General features: G+C 35.8%; 1 protein-coding gene across 3 annotated transcripts in view; it reads left to right on the forward strand.

Annotated features, from left to right (window-relative positions):
- The window catches only part of LOC118748106, a 56231-nt gene extending 51278 nt beyond the window's left edge, over nucleotides 1-4953 (forward strand). For 2 of the 3 annotated variants that reach the window (XM_036482414.1, XM_036482413.1), the window contains exons 3-7: nucleotides 1997-2115; nucleotides 2187-2324; nucleotides 2480-3035; nucleotides 3095-3993; nucleotides 4071-4379. In XM_036482414.1, coding sequence (XP_036338307.1) covers nucleotides 1997-2115; nucleotides 2187-2324; nucleotides 2480-3035; nucleotides 3095-3993; nucleotides 4071-4379 — 2021 coding nt within the window. Of the gene's footprint in view, nucleotides 1-1996; nucleotides 2116-2186; nucleotides 2325-2479; nucleotides 3036-3094; nucleotides 3994-4070 lie in introns of all 3 variants that reach the window. The other variant, XM_036482412.1, reaches the window with a different exon arrangement.
- The last annotated feature ends 14540 nt before the right edge of the window (nucleotides 4954-19493 follow it).

Below are 19493 nucleotides of genomic sequence, written 5' to 3' on the forward strand. Positions count from 1 at the left end.
AACGCCACCAGCGACACTGACGCCAACGCCTGCAAACGTAACAGTCGTTGCGGCAGCAACTGGAGGCTCACTCAACGGACGGTGAGCGACTAGAAGGGCTGCAATGGTTGCGCGCAATCGGCAATTGGCTATGCTGTAAGTGCTGGCGATGGGTGGCGCTAAGCTGCAATAGAAATAAATTGAAATATAAACAAAACAATTACAGAGGAATACAAGCGCTGTGGCATCAGCGTCAACAACGAACGTCATGCAGATCGTTGATTGCGCCAATTTGCAAATTTGCACACCCGCATGCAGGAGTCTTGGGTTTTGGCAGGCAATACAGCAAAAATAACAACGCAATACAAATAGCGGCGACAATTTTAAATAAAACCAAATTACCTTTACAAATTTCGACTGTTGCAACATCACTCGCCGCCTTTGCTGTTGGCTTTGCATAGCGTAATAGTGATTTGTTCGTAAGGCCGCGCGCTGCCGCCAGCCCCCACCTCTCATCCCTACATGCTGAGTGGGGCGAAATGGCGCGTGGACAGGCATGCATTTGTTCAAATAACTTTTACCCCACTGCCGTGCGCCCGAAGCCCGCATATACATATACACACGTATGTATGTAGATGTCTGAGTGCCTTCATTGTTTACATTTACAACAAATTTTTTTAATTTTTGTACGATTAGTGTAATGAGTACGAAATGGATTCTGTCAATATTTCGTAGACATAAGTGGCCATGCGGCTTATCATTATTTTGCCAGTGCGATTTTCCACGACATTTCACGGCTGCTCGTTTACTTTTGTTGGCAATGCGTCAAGCGGCTGCTAATTGCCGCCAGCACCCTGCGGCACACCTTGTCGGAGGAGGTACGGGCGCAGCGTATTTGCTGATAGCCACAGCCACTCAAATATTGACAGGCACACTCCGCGCACCCGAAATCGTTTGTGGCGTTTGTGTGCGGGTGCTAATAATAAAAGCCGCATACGTCACACTTGGCTAGTTGAGCAGCACAAAGGCACAAAGTGTGTGTACGGGCGAGTGCTTGTTAGCCTTTTTGACATTTCCATTTAAATTGGCATTAATGAAAGCAGGTTTTTTCTGGCGTTTTCATTTGAAGTGACACCTTCTCGGAACGTTCGAAAATTCTGTAGTATTTTTCTTCTTTTTTGGTTGGGGGCGCGATAACAGCGCGGAGGTGTTATTGCTCTGAACTTTGGGGAAACTACAATTGGCTGTTGAGTTAATGCATGTACATATCTACATATGTATGTAAGTATGTATGTATGTTCTCGAATGTTCGAAGTAAGGAGGCTTTTTTGATTAAATTGTTTCAGCTTAATATATATATCAATAAATACATACAGGGGCGCACCCAGGAATTTATTTTGGGGGGAATTATACTTCTAAAGTTATATATCACCAGAAAATGCTGAAAATTTGCATCAGATAAAATGCTCTTTAAAAAAACATTTATGTAAGGCCCCTATTATGGTTCACCACTCAACTTTTATAAATTGTAATTGTAATTGTAAATAAGTTTAAAAATTGCACTTTATTTGCATAAAATTAACAAAGAACTCAAATATTTTTAACCGATTTCAAAAAACCAGAGAGTAAACCGATTTCAATAATTATTTTTTTTTTATCGGAAAGATGGTACCTCAAGAGTTGTCCCGTAATATGGTTTAGATCCGATCATTGTATTATGAAAAAATTAAAGGTACCTCAAAATTTATAAACGAGAACTGAATTTGGTGGTGTTTTTTTTTGCTTAAAAATTGTTTAGGGACATTGTTGATAAACATTTTTTAAACTTTTCCTTCTAGTTCCTTACATGTTTTCCTCCTCCTCAAGGCAGGCGCCTTATCCTTTGACTTGCTGAACATACTTGAACATACTTTATGAAAATTTCAACACTTTAAATCAATTCTTTCTAAAAATAATTTAAGTAAATTAGTTTTATCGACCGATTTATTAATTTTTTTCCTTTTTCTTCTCTTTACAGCGCCCGCAAATTTCAAGAGTTTACTACTACGCGCCGAAGTTCTGCGTAAACTAAATCATTTCCAGAGCTCACTGGCCGATGCTGAGAACGCATTAAAGACGCGCTACACATCAGCGAAGGTAATGCGAATAACCCTCAGACACTCATGCAATCTTTACCAACTTATTTACTATAAATTTTCGGCTTACAGGCTCACTATCTACGCGCACTGGCGCTGAGTGATTTGGGTCGTTGCGATGAGGCGCTCTACGACAACTGTTTGGCCATATGTCTCGACAAGGATACACTACTCACTAGTTCGGAACTTTTTCAACATGATCTCGCAAAGGTAAGACAACAAAAATGTCAATGAAATCAAATTGAAAGCATTGCAGGCTCTCCAATTGGTGATGAATACAGCCATTTAGTCCAAATCAAATTTTAAAAGACTTGCTTTCCTAAACCAATCCAATTAAATTAGAATCTCCTCCTCTTCACTTGCAGAATTTGCAGAAACTCCTCGCCCAAACTCCGAAAAGTAAATCGCTGCTTCAGCGTACCTTCAGCTCAGGTTCCGCCATTGCCGCTGTTCCTTACAAGCTGCTCACGGCCGAGCAACACTTGCGCCGGCGCAAAGAAATCGCACTGCTCAGCAATGCCAATGGCGATAATTTAAGTTCCATCGACGACGAATTTATACCGTACGACAGTAAATGTGATATTATCGCGGATAGCGATTACTTGGCCACTACGGATGGTGCCATCGCTGGCGGTGGTGGTTTCGGTGGTGATGCTGGCAGCGGCGCTAATATTACCGAGTACATATCGGGTATCGGCGACACGCTCATGGATAAGCGTTTCTCGATTTACGCGGGGATGGAGAAGCACTTTGACATTGAATTACGTCGACAAACGTCACGTAAGCATTTCCGCCGGAAATGGACGCAAAAAGAAACGGAGCTGATGCCTACATTGAATTCGACGTTGGAGGAGGTGCACTACAGCGTGCTCTTCCGCAACACCTTGGTCCGGGTGCAGCAAGAGTTGCAGCGGCTGAAAAGTGAGTACTCTCTTAGATCGCTGAATTGTAAATGTGACTTCATGAGAATTTTATTGCAGAGCTCGATTTGGTAAATGGCGCACCGCAGAAACCGTTACTACAAGTGCCCGCCGGTCTGGTGGATGCCAGCGATTTCGATTGTGTGCTGTGTTGCCGTACCTTCTGGAAGCCGGTGGTGACACCCTGTGGTCACACTTACTGCCGGGTATGCTTGGATCGTTGCATGGATTACACCTCCTCGTGTCCATTGTGCATGTCGCCACTTGTGGAACCAAATGTCAATACCATGTATCAGGGCTCATCCTCGCCCGTTCCCTTCATTGTGGCCAAGCGGCCAGTGACCAAATTCCTTGAAGCCGCAATGAAACGATTCATTCCAGACAACTACGAGACGCGTTTCCGCCAGGAGATCGACCTGGAGCCCTCGGTGCCGGTCTTCATCTGCACAACCGCCTTCCCTTATGTGCCATGTCCGCTGTTTGTCTACGAGCCGCGCTATCGACTAATGGTGCGACGCGCCGTGGAATCAGGTGAGAAGCAATTCGGCATTGTGCAGCCAAATAGCGGTAAATCGCGCTACTTTGACGTTGGCACGATGCTCGACATACGCGACTGTGTGCTGCTCGGCGACGGCTGCTCCATCCTCAGCACAGTGGGCTGCAAGCGTTTCAAGATTTTGGCGCGCAACGAGAAGGATGGGTACGAGACGGCCAAAGTGGAGTACATTTACGATGAGACGATACCCGACGAGATGGTTAAGACGGTCAACAACATGCACGCAATCGTGCTGGGCAAGGCGATTGATTGGTTCGAAAGTCTCAGCACCGAGCTGAAACAAGAGATACTGCAGAGTTTGGGTGAGATGCCGGCTGTGGAGGAAAACTGGGAGACTATTGCCGATGGGCCAGCGTGGGCTTGGTGGATCATTGCGCTGCTGCCGCTCAATCAGCAACTGAAGGTAAGCGCTACACATTGGTACATTGTCTTGTGGACAAACGAACTAATTAATTTCTCTCTTTCTCTCTCGTTTCACAGGTTGACATTCTAGCGACGACTTCGTTGGAGAAGAGACTGCGCGCCATCGAAAAGACTCTCGACTACATGTCCGGCACACTGCGGCGCGCGCAGCAGCATGACTGTAGTGTGGTCGTGCCACAACAACAGCAGCAACAACAACAGCTGCAGCAGGAACAGCAGGAAGAATGCGAAAATGAGTTGTTGCAATGTGATGAGTGCTGTCAACGCACAACAACCAACGCGCTGCGATCTGTCAACGGCGAGCCGCATCATCATCATCATCATCATCACCACGCGAGCAGCAGTGAGCAGCAGTTGTTGTTGTAGTGTTGCAACAGTGACAGCGGCGGGGAAGTATTGAGGAGCACAAACGATGCTGGGGAGAGAAGAAGAAAAAGGAAAATGCAAATAAAGCGGAAAAGCAAACGAAAAAGGCGAAGAGAGGGAGAGGCAAAGTGTGTGAGAGTAAAGTGCGCCATAAACACGGCATAAGGTCAAACAACAAACACCAAAAGCTTTAAATCATTTCAAAAATGAATTAATAAATACACTCTAAACTAAAATTAACCAAATATGCGATCGGCGCATGGCGCATGCGTCAACACGGCGCGGCGCCGAATACACAAGCAGATGCAAAGATACACATCTAAAGGGCACGCACCCAAAATTAGGGCATATGTGTACCGTTATTTGCGATCTACAACACTATGTGGCAGCCCTGTAAGAATGCCAGACTTAGATTTACATAGTTTTTTTCTAATTTGTAATTGTTTAATCAATTGTATATGTATGTGTGTGTAAATGATAATAGCTAAAGAAAGTTTAATTCTTAAGCAATTGTGTAATGATGGAGGAGAAAAAAAACGAGCTAAATGTTGCCTAGGCAGTTCTAGAAATTTAATCTATGTAATTACATACCTGTCTTATACCGCTAAAAATGAGGGAATTTATCAAATCATACAAAGTAAAAATTAAAAAAAAAAAAATATATATATATATATAAATATTAAATGTCAAAGGCAGGCATACGAGAATTTAACAGCCGGTTTCACCAGCAATTTAAATGGAAAATGATTTTTTATTTTCTGTCAAATTTCCATATAAAATTCAAAAACTTAAAATCATTTCTCACTTATATTGCTTTCGTGAAATTGGCTGTAAATTTCATGCGAAAAATTTAAATACCCGTAATTGTTAGATGCCAAAAATAGTAGGAGATAGAAAATTTGAAATGAATTAATGCAGATACTATGATGCAGTAGAAATTCGATGTGTGGTTGCATGTATAGTGTAGCGCAAAGTTTCTATGGGAATTTTGAAATTATAATCAGAGATAAATCGAAATAGTTTCGGTGTAAGACAGAAGTTAAAAACTACGTGCTGAAAAAGTATAATGATGAAATAATTTTTCAAATTTTTTTTGTTTGGGTTTTGGTAATTAAAACTAAATTTTCGTTGAATTCAAAGCGGTGTGAGTTTCCGAAGAGGAATATTAAAAAAATGCATTTGAAAAAGTTTCATCAGTGAGAAAATATGTTTTCGCTCATTTTTCAAAAACACTTTTATATATATATGTACATATTTGGACGAAAATTTTCTATTATTTTAAGAGCCGAAAATTTTAAAACTAAAAAAATTTGTTTTATAAAAATTGAAAATTTCTTATGAAATCAAACAATAAATGCGAAAAAAATTAAAGTATTCACAAGTGTTGATTGCTTTCAGCGAAAATTTAAATTTTTAACAAACTGCACCAAAGAAAAGGCCAACCAACCGCTTTCCGAAACTAAGTACTAAAATCTAATACAATAAAAAGTAAAAATAATATTAAAATGGAATCTTTAAACACAAAACGATTAAACTATTTTTTACACTTACTCAACACAAAATAACTGAAAAAAAAAATTAAATTTATGTAGGTAGCAATTTAAAATGAAAATAAAAAATATATATTAAATACTAGTGTTGAAATAAAAAAAATACCCACATATGTATGTATATGTATATTGTACAGTATCTAGTGAGGTGTTTTTAATGTCATGTGGCTGTAACAGTAAACCAACACAGCGTAACGTAGCAGAAAAAAAATTATAATTATTGTGAAAGATGTATGTAGTTTTGTGTACTACTAAGTTGAGTAATTAATATTCTTATGTAAATGTTTATGTACAATGTACATATCTTTCACAAAAAGAATAAATAATAAAACGCAGATAAGAATACATAGACATGAACACAAATTGAAGAATTCCAGTAAATTTCACAAACATTCCATAAAATGAAATTAATAATTGAAAGCTTTTTTGAAAAGGCTGAAGAAGGCGTGAGTAGTGGTATTTTTTGCGTAGCAACCTTCTATAAAAAATTTGAAGATATTAAAAAAGTCGAAAAAATAAAAACAACAATTTCCAAAAAAAAAAATCTTATTTTTTATTTTATTAATTTGTAAAAAAGTTAATATTTACTAAAAAAAAATCCGTACAGAAAAAAATTTTAAATTATTACACACTGGTTTGGATATTAGTTGGTTTTATATTCCTTTTGTAAAAAAAAAATTGAAAATAATACATGTTTGAAAAAAAAACATTTGAATAATAATTTCGAAAAATATTAAATCTACTATAATACTTAAAAAATCGTTTACTAAATTTAGCAAAAAAGTTTAAATTTTTCTTTTTTAATTTAAACCTCACAAGTGAAAGTAGCAATAAGTGTTGCTATTTAAAACCTACCACTACTGTAGTTTTCTGCACTTTTTCAAAAACGCCAAAAATACGCATAAATCTTTTAATCATAGAAAATCATTTTTTTTTTTAAATACACACAAAATAACGAAAAATGGTTTCGAACAATAGTTAAACAAACACCGACTTGGTTTTTTAGGCAATTTCGAACTACGAAAATGCATTCATACATACATACATGCATACAAATAAAAATTTATAAAAAATTCATATCGGAGGTTTTAAGCTGAATGGAAATAGCTTTAAAACGAACTTTGCGAGTACTACATAGACGTACAGACTTAGCAATATACTTATGCAAACCAAAATAAGCACATGAAATGAAATTAAAAAAAAAAAAAAAATATTTAAAACATTTATAATTCAGATTTTATTCAAACACATTTTTAATGAAATTTAACACGTATATATATAATACATACAGTGCATAAAGGCGCATGAAATAATGCAAATAAAGCAAATTTAAAAAAAAAACTGAAGGAAATTTGTTAGAATCATCTAATGCTGGAAATGTATGACAATCTCCAACTGAAGCAAAAAGCGAAAACAAAATTAAAATAACGCAAACGACAAACATTTGCAACTCACAACAAAATAATTAATTACACATTTAAAGTTGCAACTAAAAAATGAGTATAAACTTGCAAAGTATACAAATGCGAAAATGAAAACTAAATAGTTATTTTTTACAATTAGAAAAAGTGAAAACATTATAATTAGATATTTAAAAAAAAAAACATATATTAAACACAGACTTGTATGTGTAGATAGCAGACAGTTTTCTTCCTCTACAACAAACTTCGTAACAATAACTATTTCTAAACGAATTTCAATTATCTTTTACAAGAACAAATTTTTCAAGCCGCAATAGAATTATTCGAATTATTAGAATTTTTCAAATTTGTTTTTGTTTGTCAAAATAAAATTTTTTCGTTCTTCAGCTGAACGCCATTTGCTGCGCCGCTACTAAAGCGCTCTAATTATCTGCTCTGCCCTGCACAAGCACATTTATCTCTTTTTTTGTCATTTTTTAGTCATTAATTTTTTTTTTTTTCTCTTTTTTTTGCCGCTAATGACACCTACCATTTTTGCATTGTGGCGTCTAACTGTATAATTCCCGATGCCTACAAAAATAAATGGTTCAAATTAGTTTCTGCTAAGCCACTTCGGCGAAACTCCTCCCGCTAAAGTTAAGCTAAGCTACACACCTACACCCACACAAAGATACACATACACAAACGCGCGCGCATGCAACCGGTACTTTGTCGCTGTAATTATCTACATACATACATATATGTAGACAAGTGAAGCTCGGCTACAATTAATTGCAACTGCAATTACACACACATACATACATGTACAAACCACACACACACACATACACACACGCGCTCTGATAAATGCATATTATTTAGTTGCTTAAACACAAAGTGAGCTGCATGCATGTAAACATTTCAACATACAAACAAACAAACAAAACAATAACCAGTGAAGCTGTGAATACTTTAAGTTTAGTTATGCATAACTTAAGTTTTCAATTAAGCTTCAATGCATAATAAATCATTTAAGCTAAGTAATCCATTAAATGTATAAAGCTTTGTAATGCTAAATGCTCACTCCAATGCTGATGCATACAGATACATACATATGTATGTTTGTATGTATGTATCTACTATATTTGTGCACTCATTTTCAATTGATTCACCACAACAGCCAGCATTTTAAATGAAAAATGATTTTTTATTTTCTGTCAATTTCCATATAAAATTCAAAATAGCAAAATCACTTTTCAGTTAAATTGCTATCGTGTGAAATTGGCTGTAAACGTTTCTCAATTTGCATTAAGCGTAAAGTTTCTTATTCGCTTTGCAAAAACCAAAAAAAAAACACGAGCACTTTTTATTGCGTACCTATGTACATACATACGTACCAGATGCATACATACGCACGCATACAAATGTGCGTGGTATGCGTACGTACGTATGTATGTATGTTTCGTAGTTTTAAATCAAGCATCCATTATATGTTTATTATCTACATACATATTTACATACATACTTATTACTTAAAGCGAAAATGTATTTTGTAATTTTAAAATATATTCCTAATTGTAATTGTATTTGTATTTCTATCGCATTAACGCTTATATTTCTGTACGATTTCTTCAAATAAATTTAAAAATATATATATATACATATATGTATATGTATAAAATATTAATTAATGTATACATACGAGTATGTATGAAAAATCAACAAAAATGAAAAACAACAAAAAAATGCATCGCTATAAAAACCAACAAACAAACAAACAAACATAAAATGTAAAATGTTTCCTACACACTTTTTTACTTCACAACAATTTAATTTAATGATAAATAAATCAAATAACTATTCTCTAAAAAAAAAATGAAATCTTCATTTAATGTTTTTCTTTAATCAAAGGGCGTCGAGAGTCCATAGGAAAAATTATAATTTATTCACGATGGGGTTTTTCACATAAATCGCGCCTCGCATAGAGTGAAAAGTTGCCAAGTCCATTTTTAGAAATTTTTTAGGAGAGGAAAAAAAACTACTCATAGCCATTTTCTTCAAGAATTACGCAAAAAATACGGATATTTTCTGCTCTTTTCTTTATACTGAGATTAATCGCTATACATAATACAAATTACGATACCGGTAGCCATGGCTACTAGACCAGCAACTAGACCCCAGTCGCCGTATATAATAGGGCCATAAGGCAAAGCTAAATCAGAAGAAGAATCTTCTTGTTGAATCTTTCGTTGTTGATTAAAGGCTTCGATTTTTAATTTTTTTTGAGCTTGCAAATTTGCGTTCAATTGAATATAAACAGGAAGAAATAAAGCGAGCACTTTAATCCTTTTAGAAACGAAGCATTTCTAATTTCTCTTGCTTCCTTTATCAAAATATGAGTTTTCACTTAAAGCGGACTTAGCAACTTTTCAGTATAACCTAGCGATATACATACATACATACATATCGTCGTTTAAAGTACAAAACCTCGTTTGTGAGGTTGCCTTCATTTTCTAGGAAAGAATAAAACTTGTCTTATTTCAAAACGGTCTTCTCTTTTATCCCTAATTATCCCTTCTTCTTATATCTAAGTATCGATATTTTAGTATGAATGGATAAGAGCGACTTTCAACTGACAACTGCAGTTGCTACAAAGTGTGTATACAGGCGACTACTTTTTTGTGGTTGCTGGCTATGTTTTTGGAGCGTATTCAGGTGCGAAAATTCAAAAAAGTGTGTCATATATTTTACTTTTTAATAATTTGAACGATATTAACATTTTGCAATGCAAATTATAGAATATATAGAATATGGTGAAAATAACAAAACAATAACTTGAAATTTTAGTTCACTTGGAGTACGCCCTTTTGGCCAAACACAAGCGAATACTGATTGCAAATTTTTTCCTTTATTAACTGCGGCACGTCTTTTAAAACTACCGACACACCAAGTTTTCCAAATTAAAGTCATTGCTGTGTGTGGCATTTTCTTCTGCGGAAAATCGAAGAGGTGCGCACACTTTTATGAGCGGAGGTATTGACGTTGAACGAAGTGGTTCATTTGTTTATTAGCCAATTATACTACAGCTTCTTTAGGAAGTCCTCAATATGCTTGAAATTAATCTCTGCTCTGAAATTAATAAACGGCAGCACTGTTTACGATTTTTGTTCGCTGGAAGAGAGCTCCGCCTCAAAATTGCCTAGCACCGGTCTTCACTACCTTAAAAGTATAAATTTAAAAAGTGGCGTGTGACCGAAAGCGCGAAGACCCTTTTTTTGTTGCCAGAATGACTTTATATTGTATTCATGCACGGGTAGCTTGTACTGTCCTGTCTAAATAAGGTTGTCCTTGAGCAGCGCGGAGAGGTCCTTCCCAATTTGGATAGAGCCAAACTTTGTGTTCACTATAATTGTAGCTCGTTTTTTCTCAAACTGTTAGTAAATTCTCTTTAACTATTAATTTGACAAGTATCAAACTGCTAACACTTGAAGACAGATATTAGTTTAATACGAAACTGCTAAAGTATCAAACATAATAATATAATTTACACAGAAATTTAACATTTTCCCAAGCGTGCTGGGTGGGACAGCGATGGCACCCGCTTCTCTGAGTTTTTTGGATTCCTTTTCCAATTTTAGACAAATTATAAATATTTCGTTCATATCGGCTTTCTCGAATGTAGTTAATAGAATGTAAAGTACCATTTTATCCTTTAACGGCGTTATTATATTTTAGAATAAAAAAAAAATTAATATTTTAGCTTGTGACGGGTGGGACGAGTCACCTTTGAGGGCCACATAGTTCGTTAGTAAAATGAACACTGCTGGTTTGATGTGAATATTTATTATATTTTTGACAAGGGGACCTCATTTAAACAATGCGAAATTTAAGAATTTGTGTGTTACGTTAAAAAACACATATTTTTCTGTGGCGGGTGGGACATTCACCAAGCATTTTTTTTAACTTCTCGCCATAAATGTATTTTTCTAATAACTTTCCACCATTTTAAGGTTCGTGAATTGTTCTATCTTTTTGGAGAACTATTCTTTGTATTGTCACCTTAGTGCATGCCTTAGGAATGCCTTGGAAACTTGATGCAAAAAAATTACAGCATTTTATATATAGATTTATAACAATAAAATAGAGAAAATAGTGAAAAATAAATCGATAAAAATCTATTTCTACAAAATAATTCAATTTACTTTTTTACATGAGGTGTCTTCTTCGCTGGAATGGCCCGAAAGTTTTTGTTTTTTCTTTTTGTTAAGGACATCGGACATATATCTGCTTCTTGTTCTATAAGAAACGGATTAGAAATTGATGAAAGGGTGGTGTTTGTCAATTTGCATATGTAAGATTCTTTTCGGGAATTGGTGAATTACAAATGCAACTTCAAATGAAATAATAGCACCAAATACAGGAGATCCTTTGTACACTTGGTGTGAATAGTCTTGTCACAAACGGAATAACGGTTTTAGGGATATATGCATAAGCAGAAGTGATCAATGGACAATTGGGCGTTGTCATGAGTGTAAACTCAACAACACTTTCTCCAAAATTTTCTTTTCGTAGAGAGTAAGAGGCCTGATACTGCTAACACTTTGGGGCACTTACATATGTATATTCTAATTCGAAAAAATTTACAAAATCAGAGATAAAAATTGAAATTTAATTTTTCAAACTTAATTGAGTCACAAATTACCCTCACCGCAAAACCGACCTTCAAAAGTAAAGCATTTGAGTTATTCTCTTTTCTTTTACCCAAAAACAGTGTCGAAAAAAGACTTAAACAAATTTAAACGCATTTTTCGTGTTTTGCAACCGCGGAAATGAATTCCTTGCCGCGAGAACAGCAAAAATATGTTTTTGAAAATGGTTAACAATTTCTCGCATACTAATTTCAGGTCAAAAAACGGAAAAAAATTAAACTTTTCTATTTCAAGGTAATTTTAAAGATAAACGAGACAATATTAGCTGAATTCTACATCACAAAAGCTTTAAAATATCATCCCACTTATTTCGCTATATCTTTTTGTTCTAGAGACAACCCTTTTTTCAAAACTAGAACACAGAGTATCTTCACACCTCTGTGGTTGGTTGGACTGAATGTCATTTAGACTGGGGATCTCACGCTATTTTGGTGATTAAATATTCTTCTGTAAAACCAACGTAAGAATGGGGAAATTAATCAAATCTATGTTTTCCGCCTACCATGCATGTCACTCTGGTATGTAGGTGGGCTGCTTCTGAAAATACCTCTCATAGTTCAGGTAATTTCGTAAGTTTAAAATAAAATGTTCATGTACGTTCATGCATACCTTCTGTGGCAAAGAAAACAAAAAAAAAGGAGAAGATTACCCGTAACATTCAATAATTGTTAAACCGCATGCCATTCGTAGTTACTTTTAAGGTGGTGAATGTAAAAACCACTTCAGTCAAAACAAGTTAACTCATAAGCGCTGAGATGCAGCAGTAGCGGCCATTGGAAGTTTTCTTGTAAGTCGATTGAGTTATTTGCTAATAAATTTACAGACTAGTTTCTTGCTTTTCTTTTGATTTCTTTTTTCCGTTTTTGTCAATCATTACTAGTACTCGCTTAGCCATTAAATTGCAAATGATGTTACTGCAACAACAATAATAATAATAATAAATAGAAACCCCAAGTACTTAAAAAAGTCATATATTTACATATGTATGCCCATACATATGCACAAATGCGGAGTATCTGAAATGTAGGCAAGCGTGTATAGGGTGTTGCAGATCTTTGACAGCAATTATTTGTGATATTTAAGTAATTTTCGTACTTGTTCAGACAAATCACACTATAGGTTTTGGAAGTTCGCGCATTGCGTGCGTAACCGGCCATATCTGAGTTAACAATCAGTCCTTTCGTACAGAAATTCGAAGAAACTGAGTGAATAAGAGCCAACGAGTCACTGTTTAGTGTGGCCTTTGGGCTGGCGAATTCAGCGGAGCGTATTTCTTCGAAAATGATGCCGATAACGCTTTACGGTGAACGTTGAATGCTATCATGGCCTGATAAGAAATTTTTTATGGTTTGAATTAAATGACGATAAGTGGTTTGAAAATGATGGCGCCACTCACCACATAACTGATAAAACAATTGTCCTATTGCGAACGAAGTTCCCAGGACATTTTAACTTACGAAACAACGAGGAAAAATGGCCGTCGACATCTTACAATCTAACACCATTGTAAAATCTGCGCACTTATTAAGTCACCCTATAATTACATAGATATGTATGTATGTATGCATGTATGTCTGTATGTGTGATTCTGTGTATAAATGTTTATTGGAATACAATAATTGCTTACGTCAAATGCAACACAACAACAATTTGAAAACGACAGTGATAATATTATAGTTTCTGCGGTAGCTCAACTGATAGCTGCTGAAAGTGTTGAAAATTTGTGTGGCTATACGGTAGCCGATTTGCATTTGCGTGGCGCTTAGCCAATACAGGCGAGTGACATGAGCTAAAAGCTCCTCAAGAATAGTCCCATTACTAAGTTCGGCCTAAACTTTTCTAAGTGCTATGCGTCACACACCATTGCTGTAAAGGTACATACATATGTACAGATATGTATTTCGTGTGTATCGGCGCGCATGCATTACCTGCAAGCATATAAATGCACTTATAATATACCCAGTATGGACGTAAACAATATACGAATTTAATTAAGATCTCAGCTCGCTGTTTTACAAATTAGCCGGCGACACAATTTTTATGCGCAATTTCTTATGCATGCAACGACTTGGCGAGCGATCGATCAATCGATTGGTATTTGCAAGTAGTAAATGAAAAAAAAAATCAAAAAAAAAAGTTACGATATGCGAGCGATGATGTGCCTCAGCGCTGCTTACTATACACACACCTACAGACATAAACAAAGTGTAGAGCATAGCAAGCAAGGGTTTGTGGATGCACACACAACTCAAAATCATAGTTGTTAATAGCATCACTCGTGTATGGCATTTTCTTTTCTACAAAAACTGTTGCCTTTTGCATTGCCATATCCTTAATATTTGTGCATAAGAGGGCATTGAGAAGGTAATAAGTTTTGTATCTGCTCCCACATATGTACATACATATCGCACACCGTCTGCAAAACAGTCACAACTCAAAATAATACGTTTGTCAGAAAATGCGAAAAACAATTTCTTAGAGCACATGATATTTAAGGTAAATAAAAGCTCTGTGCATATTTTTAGCGCATAATCTGAAAAATGCCAAATTTTGAGTTATGCCCCTTTTGAAGATGATGTGCGATATGTGGTATTTATTACGCAGGATTTGTTGCGAATGTTGCAATTTCGCTATTTATTTTCACACCACAGTTTGCTGTTTGTTGTTTTTGTTTTGTTTTTGGATAATGCTAACAAAGTTATTCGCTTTGATTTCAACATTGCGCATAAATTTGAAAGCATTTTCTTGATGGTCGGTCAGCGATCTTCGACTGTTTACGCATATCCATGCAAACTACGCTGCTCCCATAGTAGGTACAGATCGTTTTCATTGAAATTGCAGTGGAGTTTACTTAGTTTACTTAGAAGCAACTGCTGAAATATTAATGGCGGAAATTTCTTGATTTTCATATTGCACTAGTATTGTACTATGTACATAGTAGTATGCTCTCGTATTGAAGTGTGGTGTTGACATAAACAATTTAATCATTCTATAAATGTCCATATTTATTAGTGTGCAATGTACTCTGAAGGTTGTCTTTCGTTGTGGCGGCCAAGCAACGATTACTCTGCTCTATATTCCAAGCGTTGATTAATGTGCGAACGGAGTTACTATGTAGTCCTGGCGATCAAAAGTGAGTGCATGGTGATTTTTGTTAAATATTTAGAATATGTTTCAGGTAAAATTTTTTTGTTGATTTTTGTCTAAAAATATCACATAAGTCAAACTTTCCAACTTTGTACAGAAATTTTTGAAAAATTCAATAAATCTGCATAATTTTGGGTATGGAGTTAGATAGGCTTGTAGAGGAAACTAGGCAAGAACTTTGCAAAAAGAAATTTAACAAATCGACGCTAGTTTTTATAAACTGCACTTTCATTATGAAAAAACCGCAAAAGCCGTCCGAAAGAAATATTAAAAAGCAAAGCGATTTTTAGCCGCTCAAAACTTGTATGTAACTGTATACCCAAAATTTGTTTTTTTTTTCATATAAAAAAGTTGAAAATTTCGACTAAAATTTGTTGAATTTTTAAATTTTTCTAAAGTTTGAAAGTTTGACTTACGTGGTTTTGGTTAAAGCTTGAACCATAATTTTATAAAAACTAACCAGAAAAAAATTGTACCTTAAAAACATTCCAAATATTAAAAAAATAAATCACATGCACTCAGGTTTGATCGCCAGTGTATGTACATACATACCCAATCTGTGGATATTTCCTCTTCAAAGCAGTAATTCATTGAGTTCTCAAATGATATTTTTATGTTAAGTCATTAATAGGAGTAGTTCAAGATGCTATCTTGATGAAAGTTAAATAAAAATGTAAAATTTTTAAATGGAAGTTCCTTATAATTTACTCTAAATTGCAACCTATAGAAAGCACAGAGTTGGTTTTGTCAAAAGTCCACAGATATGTACTTATTAAGTAAGTAAAACTTTCGATAATCGGAGAATAGAGAAATTTCACAACGGAAAATATATTTTAAAACTGCACAAAAAGTTCCCACTGATTTATTATCTGCATAAATGAGTCTCATTAATGGTTACGGATTTTGCAGCTTAGAAAGTTCCCTATTTTCAGTCACTTTTTCGTAAGACCAATGGTTGTCGTAGAAAATCGCTTCGTAAAGCGTATCGGTAAGTTAGCCCAAGGATCATTACCATTTTTTCAGATGTGAAAGCCTCTGGTGAAAAGGACTGATCTTAACCCCTACAAAAGCTACATAATTTTTTATTGGAACATACAGAAATTTGGAATACAAAACGATATTTAACTCTTTTACTAACCTTAACACAAAAAACTGCTTCTGAAGTTGTGAATACCAAACAAGCTTAAAAATGTGTGAAAATCCGTGGAAACGCCTTCTTTCAGCCGTTAGAAAATTTTATTTATGCAAACAACATAAAATGCTTTAAAGTCATCCACACACAACAGTGCCGACAGAGTACCGTTTGCGGGCCAATTAGTATCGACCAGTGATACAAATTCACACATACATATTTATCCGTAGTATGTCGTCCGTGGCTTTCAGTAAAGTGAAGTTCAGTGAAGAAAAAAGGATGAGAAAAAGGATGAGTAAAAAAGTAAAAAAAAAAACGAAAATGGGTTCACAGGGCTTGGGTTAACGAGATTCCAAATATTTGTTTTGATTTTTAAACCCGACATCGATATATTTTTTGTGAAACAAATTATATTATTCTGAGTAATCCCGTACCAAATCGATTAAGTTTTCCTCCTTAACAAATATGTCTTACAATAGAATAACGTTAGCTCGTCAGAAAGTACGGAACGTACACTGAAGTAGCACAAAAAAAACCGATGTGTCTGAACAACTCTATTTGAGACTGAGGCATCGATACTTTCTTTTTTACTGATACTCATACGGAACTGAAAGTGGATAGACCAAAGGTATTTCAAATGAATAAAATCATGCAAAGACTTTAACGAAAACTCTTCGTGAAATTTCATTAAAAATAAAAAACAAATATGTAATTCGCAAAAAATTTACAAACAACAGCCATTTGGAAAAATTAAGCATGTATTTGTAAACAACAGACTAAAAATTCCTTAATACTCGTATAGTAATGGCAACTTGAAGTGGAGTTTGTAATCGCACCGGTAACTCCGACGCCGCCGATAACTCCACCGAAGCTGCATAAGTCTAAAAAGCTAAAGGCTCAATTATGCATAATTGGCATTGCGCGAGAGCTGTTACATAAGCAATCTGTTAAATGAGCTTAGCGTGTAAGCGGTTACCCAACGCACAGCATTACATATGTAGAACGTCTGTTAGTTTTTGATTTCTGCGTAAAAATTACACGCTAGGCAGTGCAGTGCGAAGTATGCATAACTGAGCCATAAATTATTAGGCGCAGCACCGGATAAGAAGCTAAGGTAGAAGGACTGAATGACGCAGAATTATGAGAAGGCATACACACAGAGCTCTGCAATCGTAGAGCAGCGGACAAGCAATAAGGTTCACACCTAAACTTTCTGCTATATTTTTACAGAGATTGTTAGACCGCTCTATGTATGTACTACTTGTTTGATGCCATACACTGTCTGCTCGAGAAACACCGTTAGTTTCTTAGGTAGTTTCACTAGTAGTAGTTTTAAAGTACTCTGTTAGTTCCAGACATTCACAACTTATTAATATCTCCTGTTGACGTTCATTAAAAATTTCAGCAAATTCCTTGCTGTTTACTCACAGCCCTTGGTACTTTAGTCATAAGTCTAAACTTAACCTTTAAACAAAAACTTGCGGTTTTTCTCCATTCTTTACTTCATGCAAGTAAAACCTGTCGATAGCTGTGCGTACTTCTTATAAGCAGCAATAACATCCTCACTGTTAAAAATAAATATTTATTGATCTAGCATGAGCAATTCATCCATTGAAATAGTAATTGAAAATTGACGCCTTGCAAAAGGCGGGCAAACGCTTCATAGAAGACAACAACAGTTCAACATTTATAGGCATCGAAACAACTAAAATTACCGAGGCAATAAACAATTTTAGCTGAAGCTATCCAATATTATTGTTTGAAAATGAGAACATAATTTACAAATGGACAATGCTTACAAACAACTAAACCGTACACCGGGCGCCCGGGTCAAGAAAGTGTACGCATTCCGAAGTCACTCAGGTACACTGAAATCAGCGGCATAAATAGATTAAACGAGCAAGCGAGCTGCTGGGAAGTGCGGCGCCTCACAAATGGAATCCGCGTTGGAGAACCGGATTAGACGGCCGCCAAAAAGCTCCAACACACCCCATGAATAGCACTTTGTTGAACAAAGTGCCGGAACAAGCCACCAGACCAGCGCAAGCAGAAGTGATCGCGGGTGCACTGAAAGCTACAGCAACAAAAAAAAAAAAAACTAACTACTAACTTACAGACAATAAGACAAACCGGCCCATTTTATTACGCGATTTATAGCCGAGTCTCTGATAAAGACAACACGGGAGCGGAGCAGCGGGCCAAACTATTACATTATTATATTAAAAAAAAATTAAGTCATTTCGCTCACACATACAAGCGCACACAATACACTAGAATCTGTAGTAAACCTTTAAAAAATTCTGAGTGCACTCAATTGCAGTGAAATGCATTACAAAAGTCCAGCCGTCGAAAGCTCTGAGTCAACACTGGCGGCGGCAAAGCAAATCAGTATGAGCATGTTCGTAGGTACATACATATGTATGTATGTATGTGTTTGTGTGGCGTATACGTATACTATTAAGTAATTCACGTAAGTCAGTCAAATGCAATATTTGCTATTTTTGTTGTTGGCCAGAGTGAATGCATGCCTTTAAAAAAAAGAACAAATAAAAAACGTCGAGTCATACTGAATTTCATTTGCATCGGCAAATGAGTTGATCGCACGCCGCTCAGGCACGAGTGCCATTGGTGCGAGCGGGTGGATTGGCGCACAAGCGATGAACACAAAAATGAAACGATTCGAGCTGACAACGCTGATTGTTAACGGCTGGAAATGGAGATGATACCGCGGTTGAAATTGATTTTTATTTCACATTCGTTTTTTTCCTATTTTCGTTTTTTTTTACGGCGATTATATTCACAGGTATTAAGTTTCACACGAACTCACATTCATATAGCGAACTATCCAATATGATCGGTGAGATATTTTGCTCAATTGTAATTTGCTTTCAAAGCTACTAACATATGTAGATACAAGTATTTTAGAAAAATTGCATTTTAATTGGCTACTTGCAATTAACAGGATTAGGGAGCATTGCATGCCTCTTAATAGTTGTTTTCATTATCAAGGAAGCCGTGTTAGGTAGATGCTTCTTATAAAAATTCCAAGTCTGAGAGTACGAGAGGCGTCCTGATTTGTTGCTGGCTATATGGGGTTTCAGCTAAATTTCATAAAATCCACCCAGACCTTATCATGGTCTGGTTAAGCTGAATGACAGATCTCGCGGCGCTGGCTC

Source organism: Rhagoletis pomonella, unplaced genomic scaffold (genome assembly GCF_013731165.1).
Source record: "Rhagoletis pomonella isolate Grant_MI unplaced genomic scaffold, Rhpom_1.0 Rhpom_scaffold_00012, whole genome shotgun sequence".
NCBI classification, from domain to species: Eukaryota; Metazoa; Arthropoda; class Insecta; order Diptera; family Tephritidae; genus Rhagoletis; species Rhagoletis pomonella.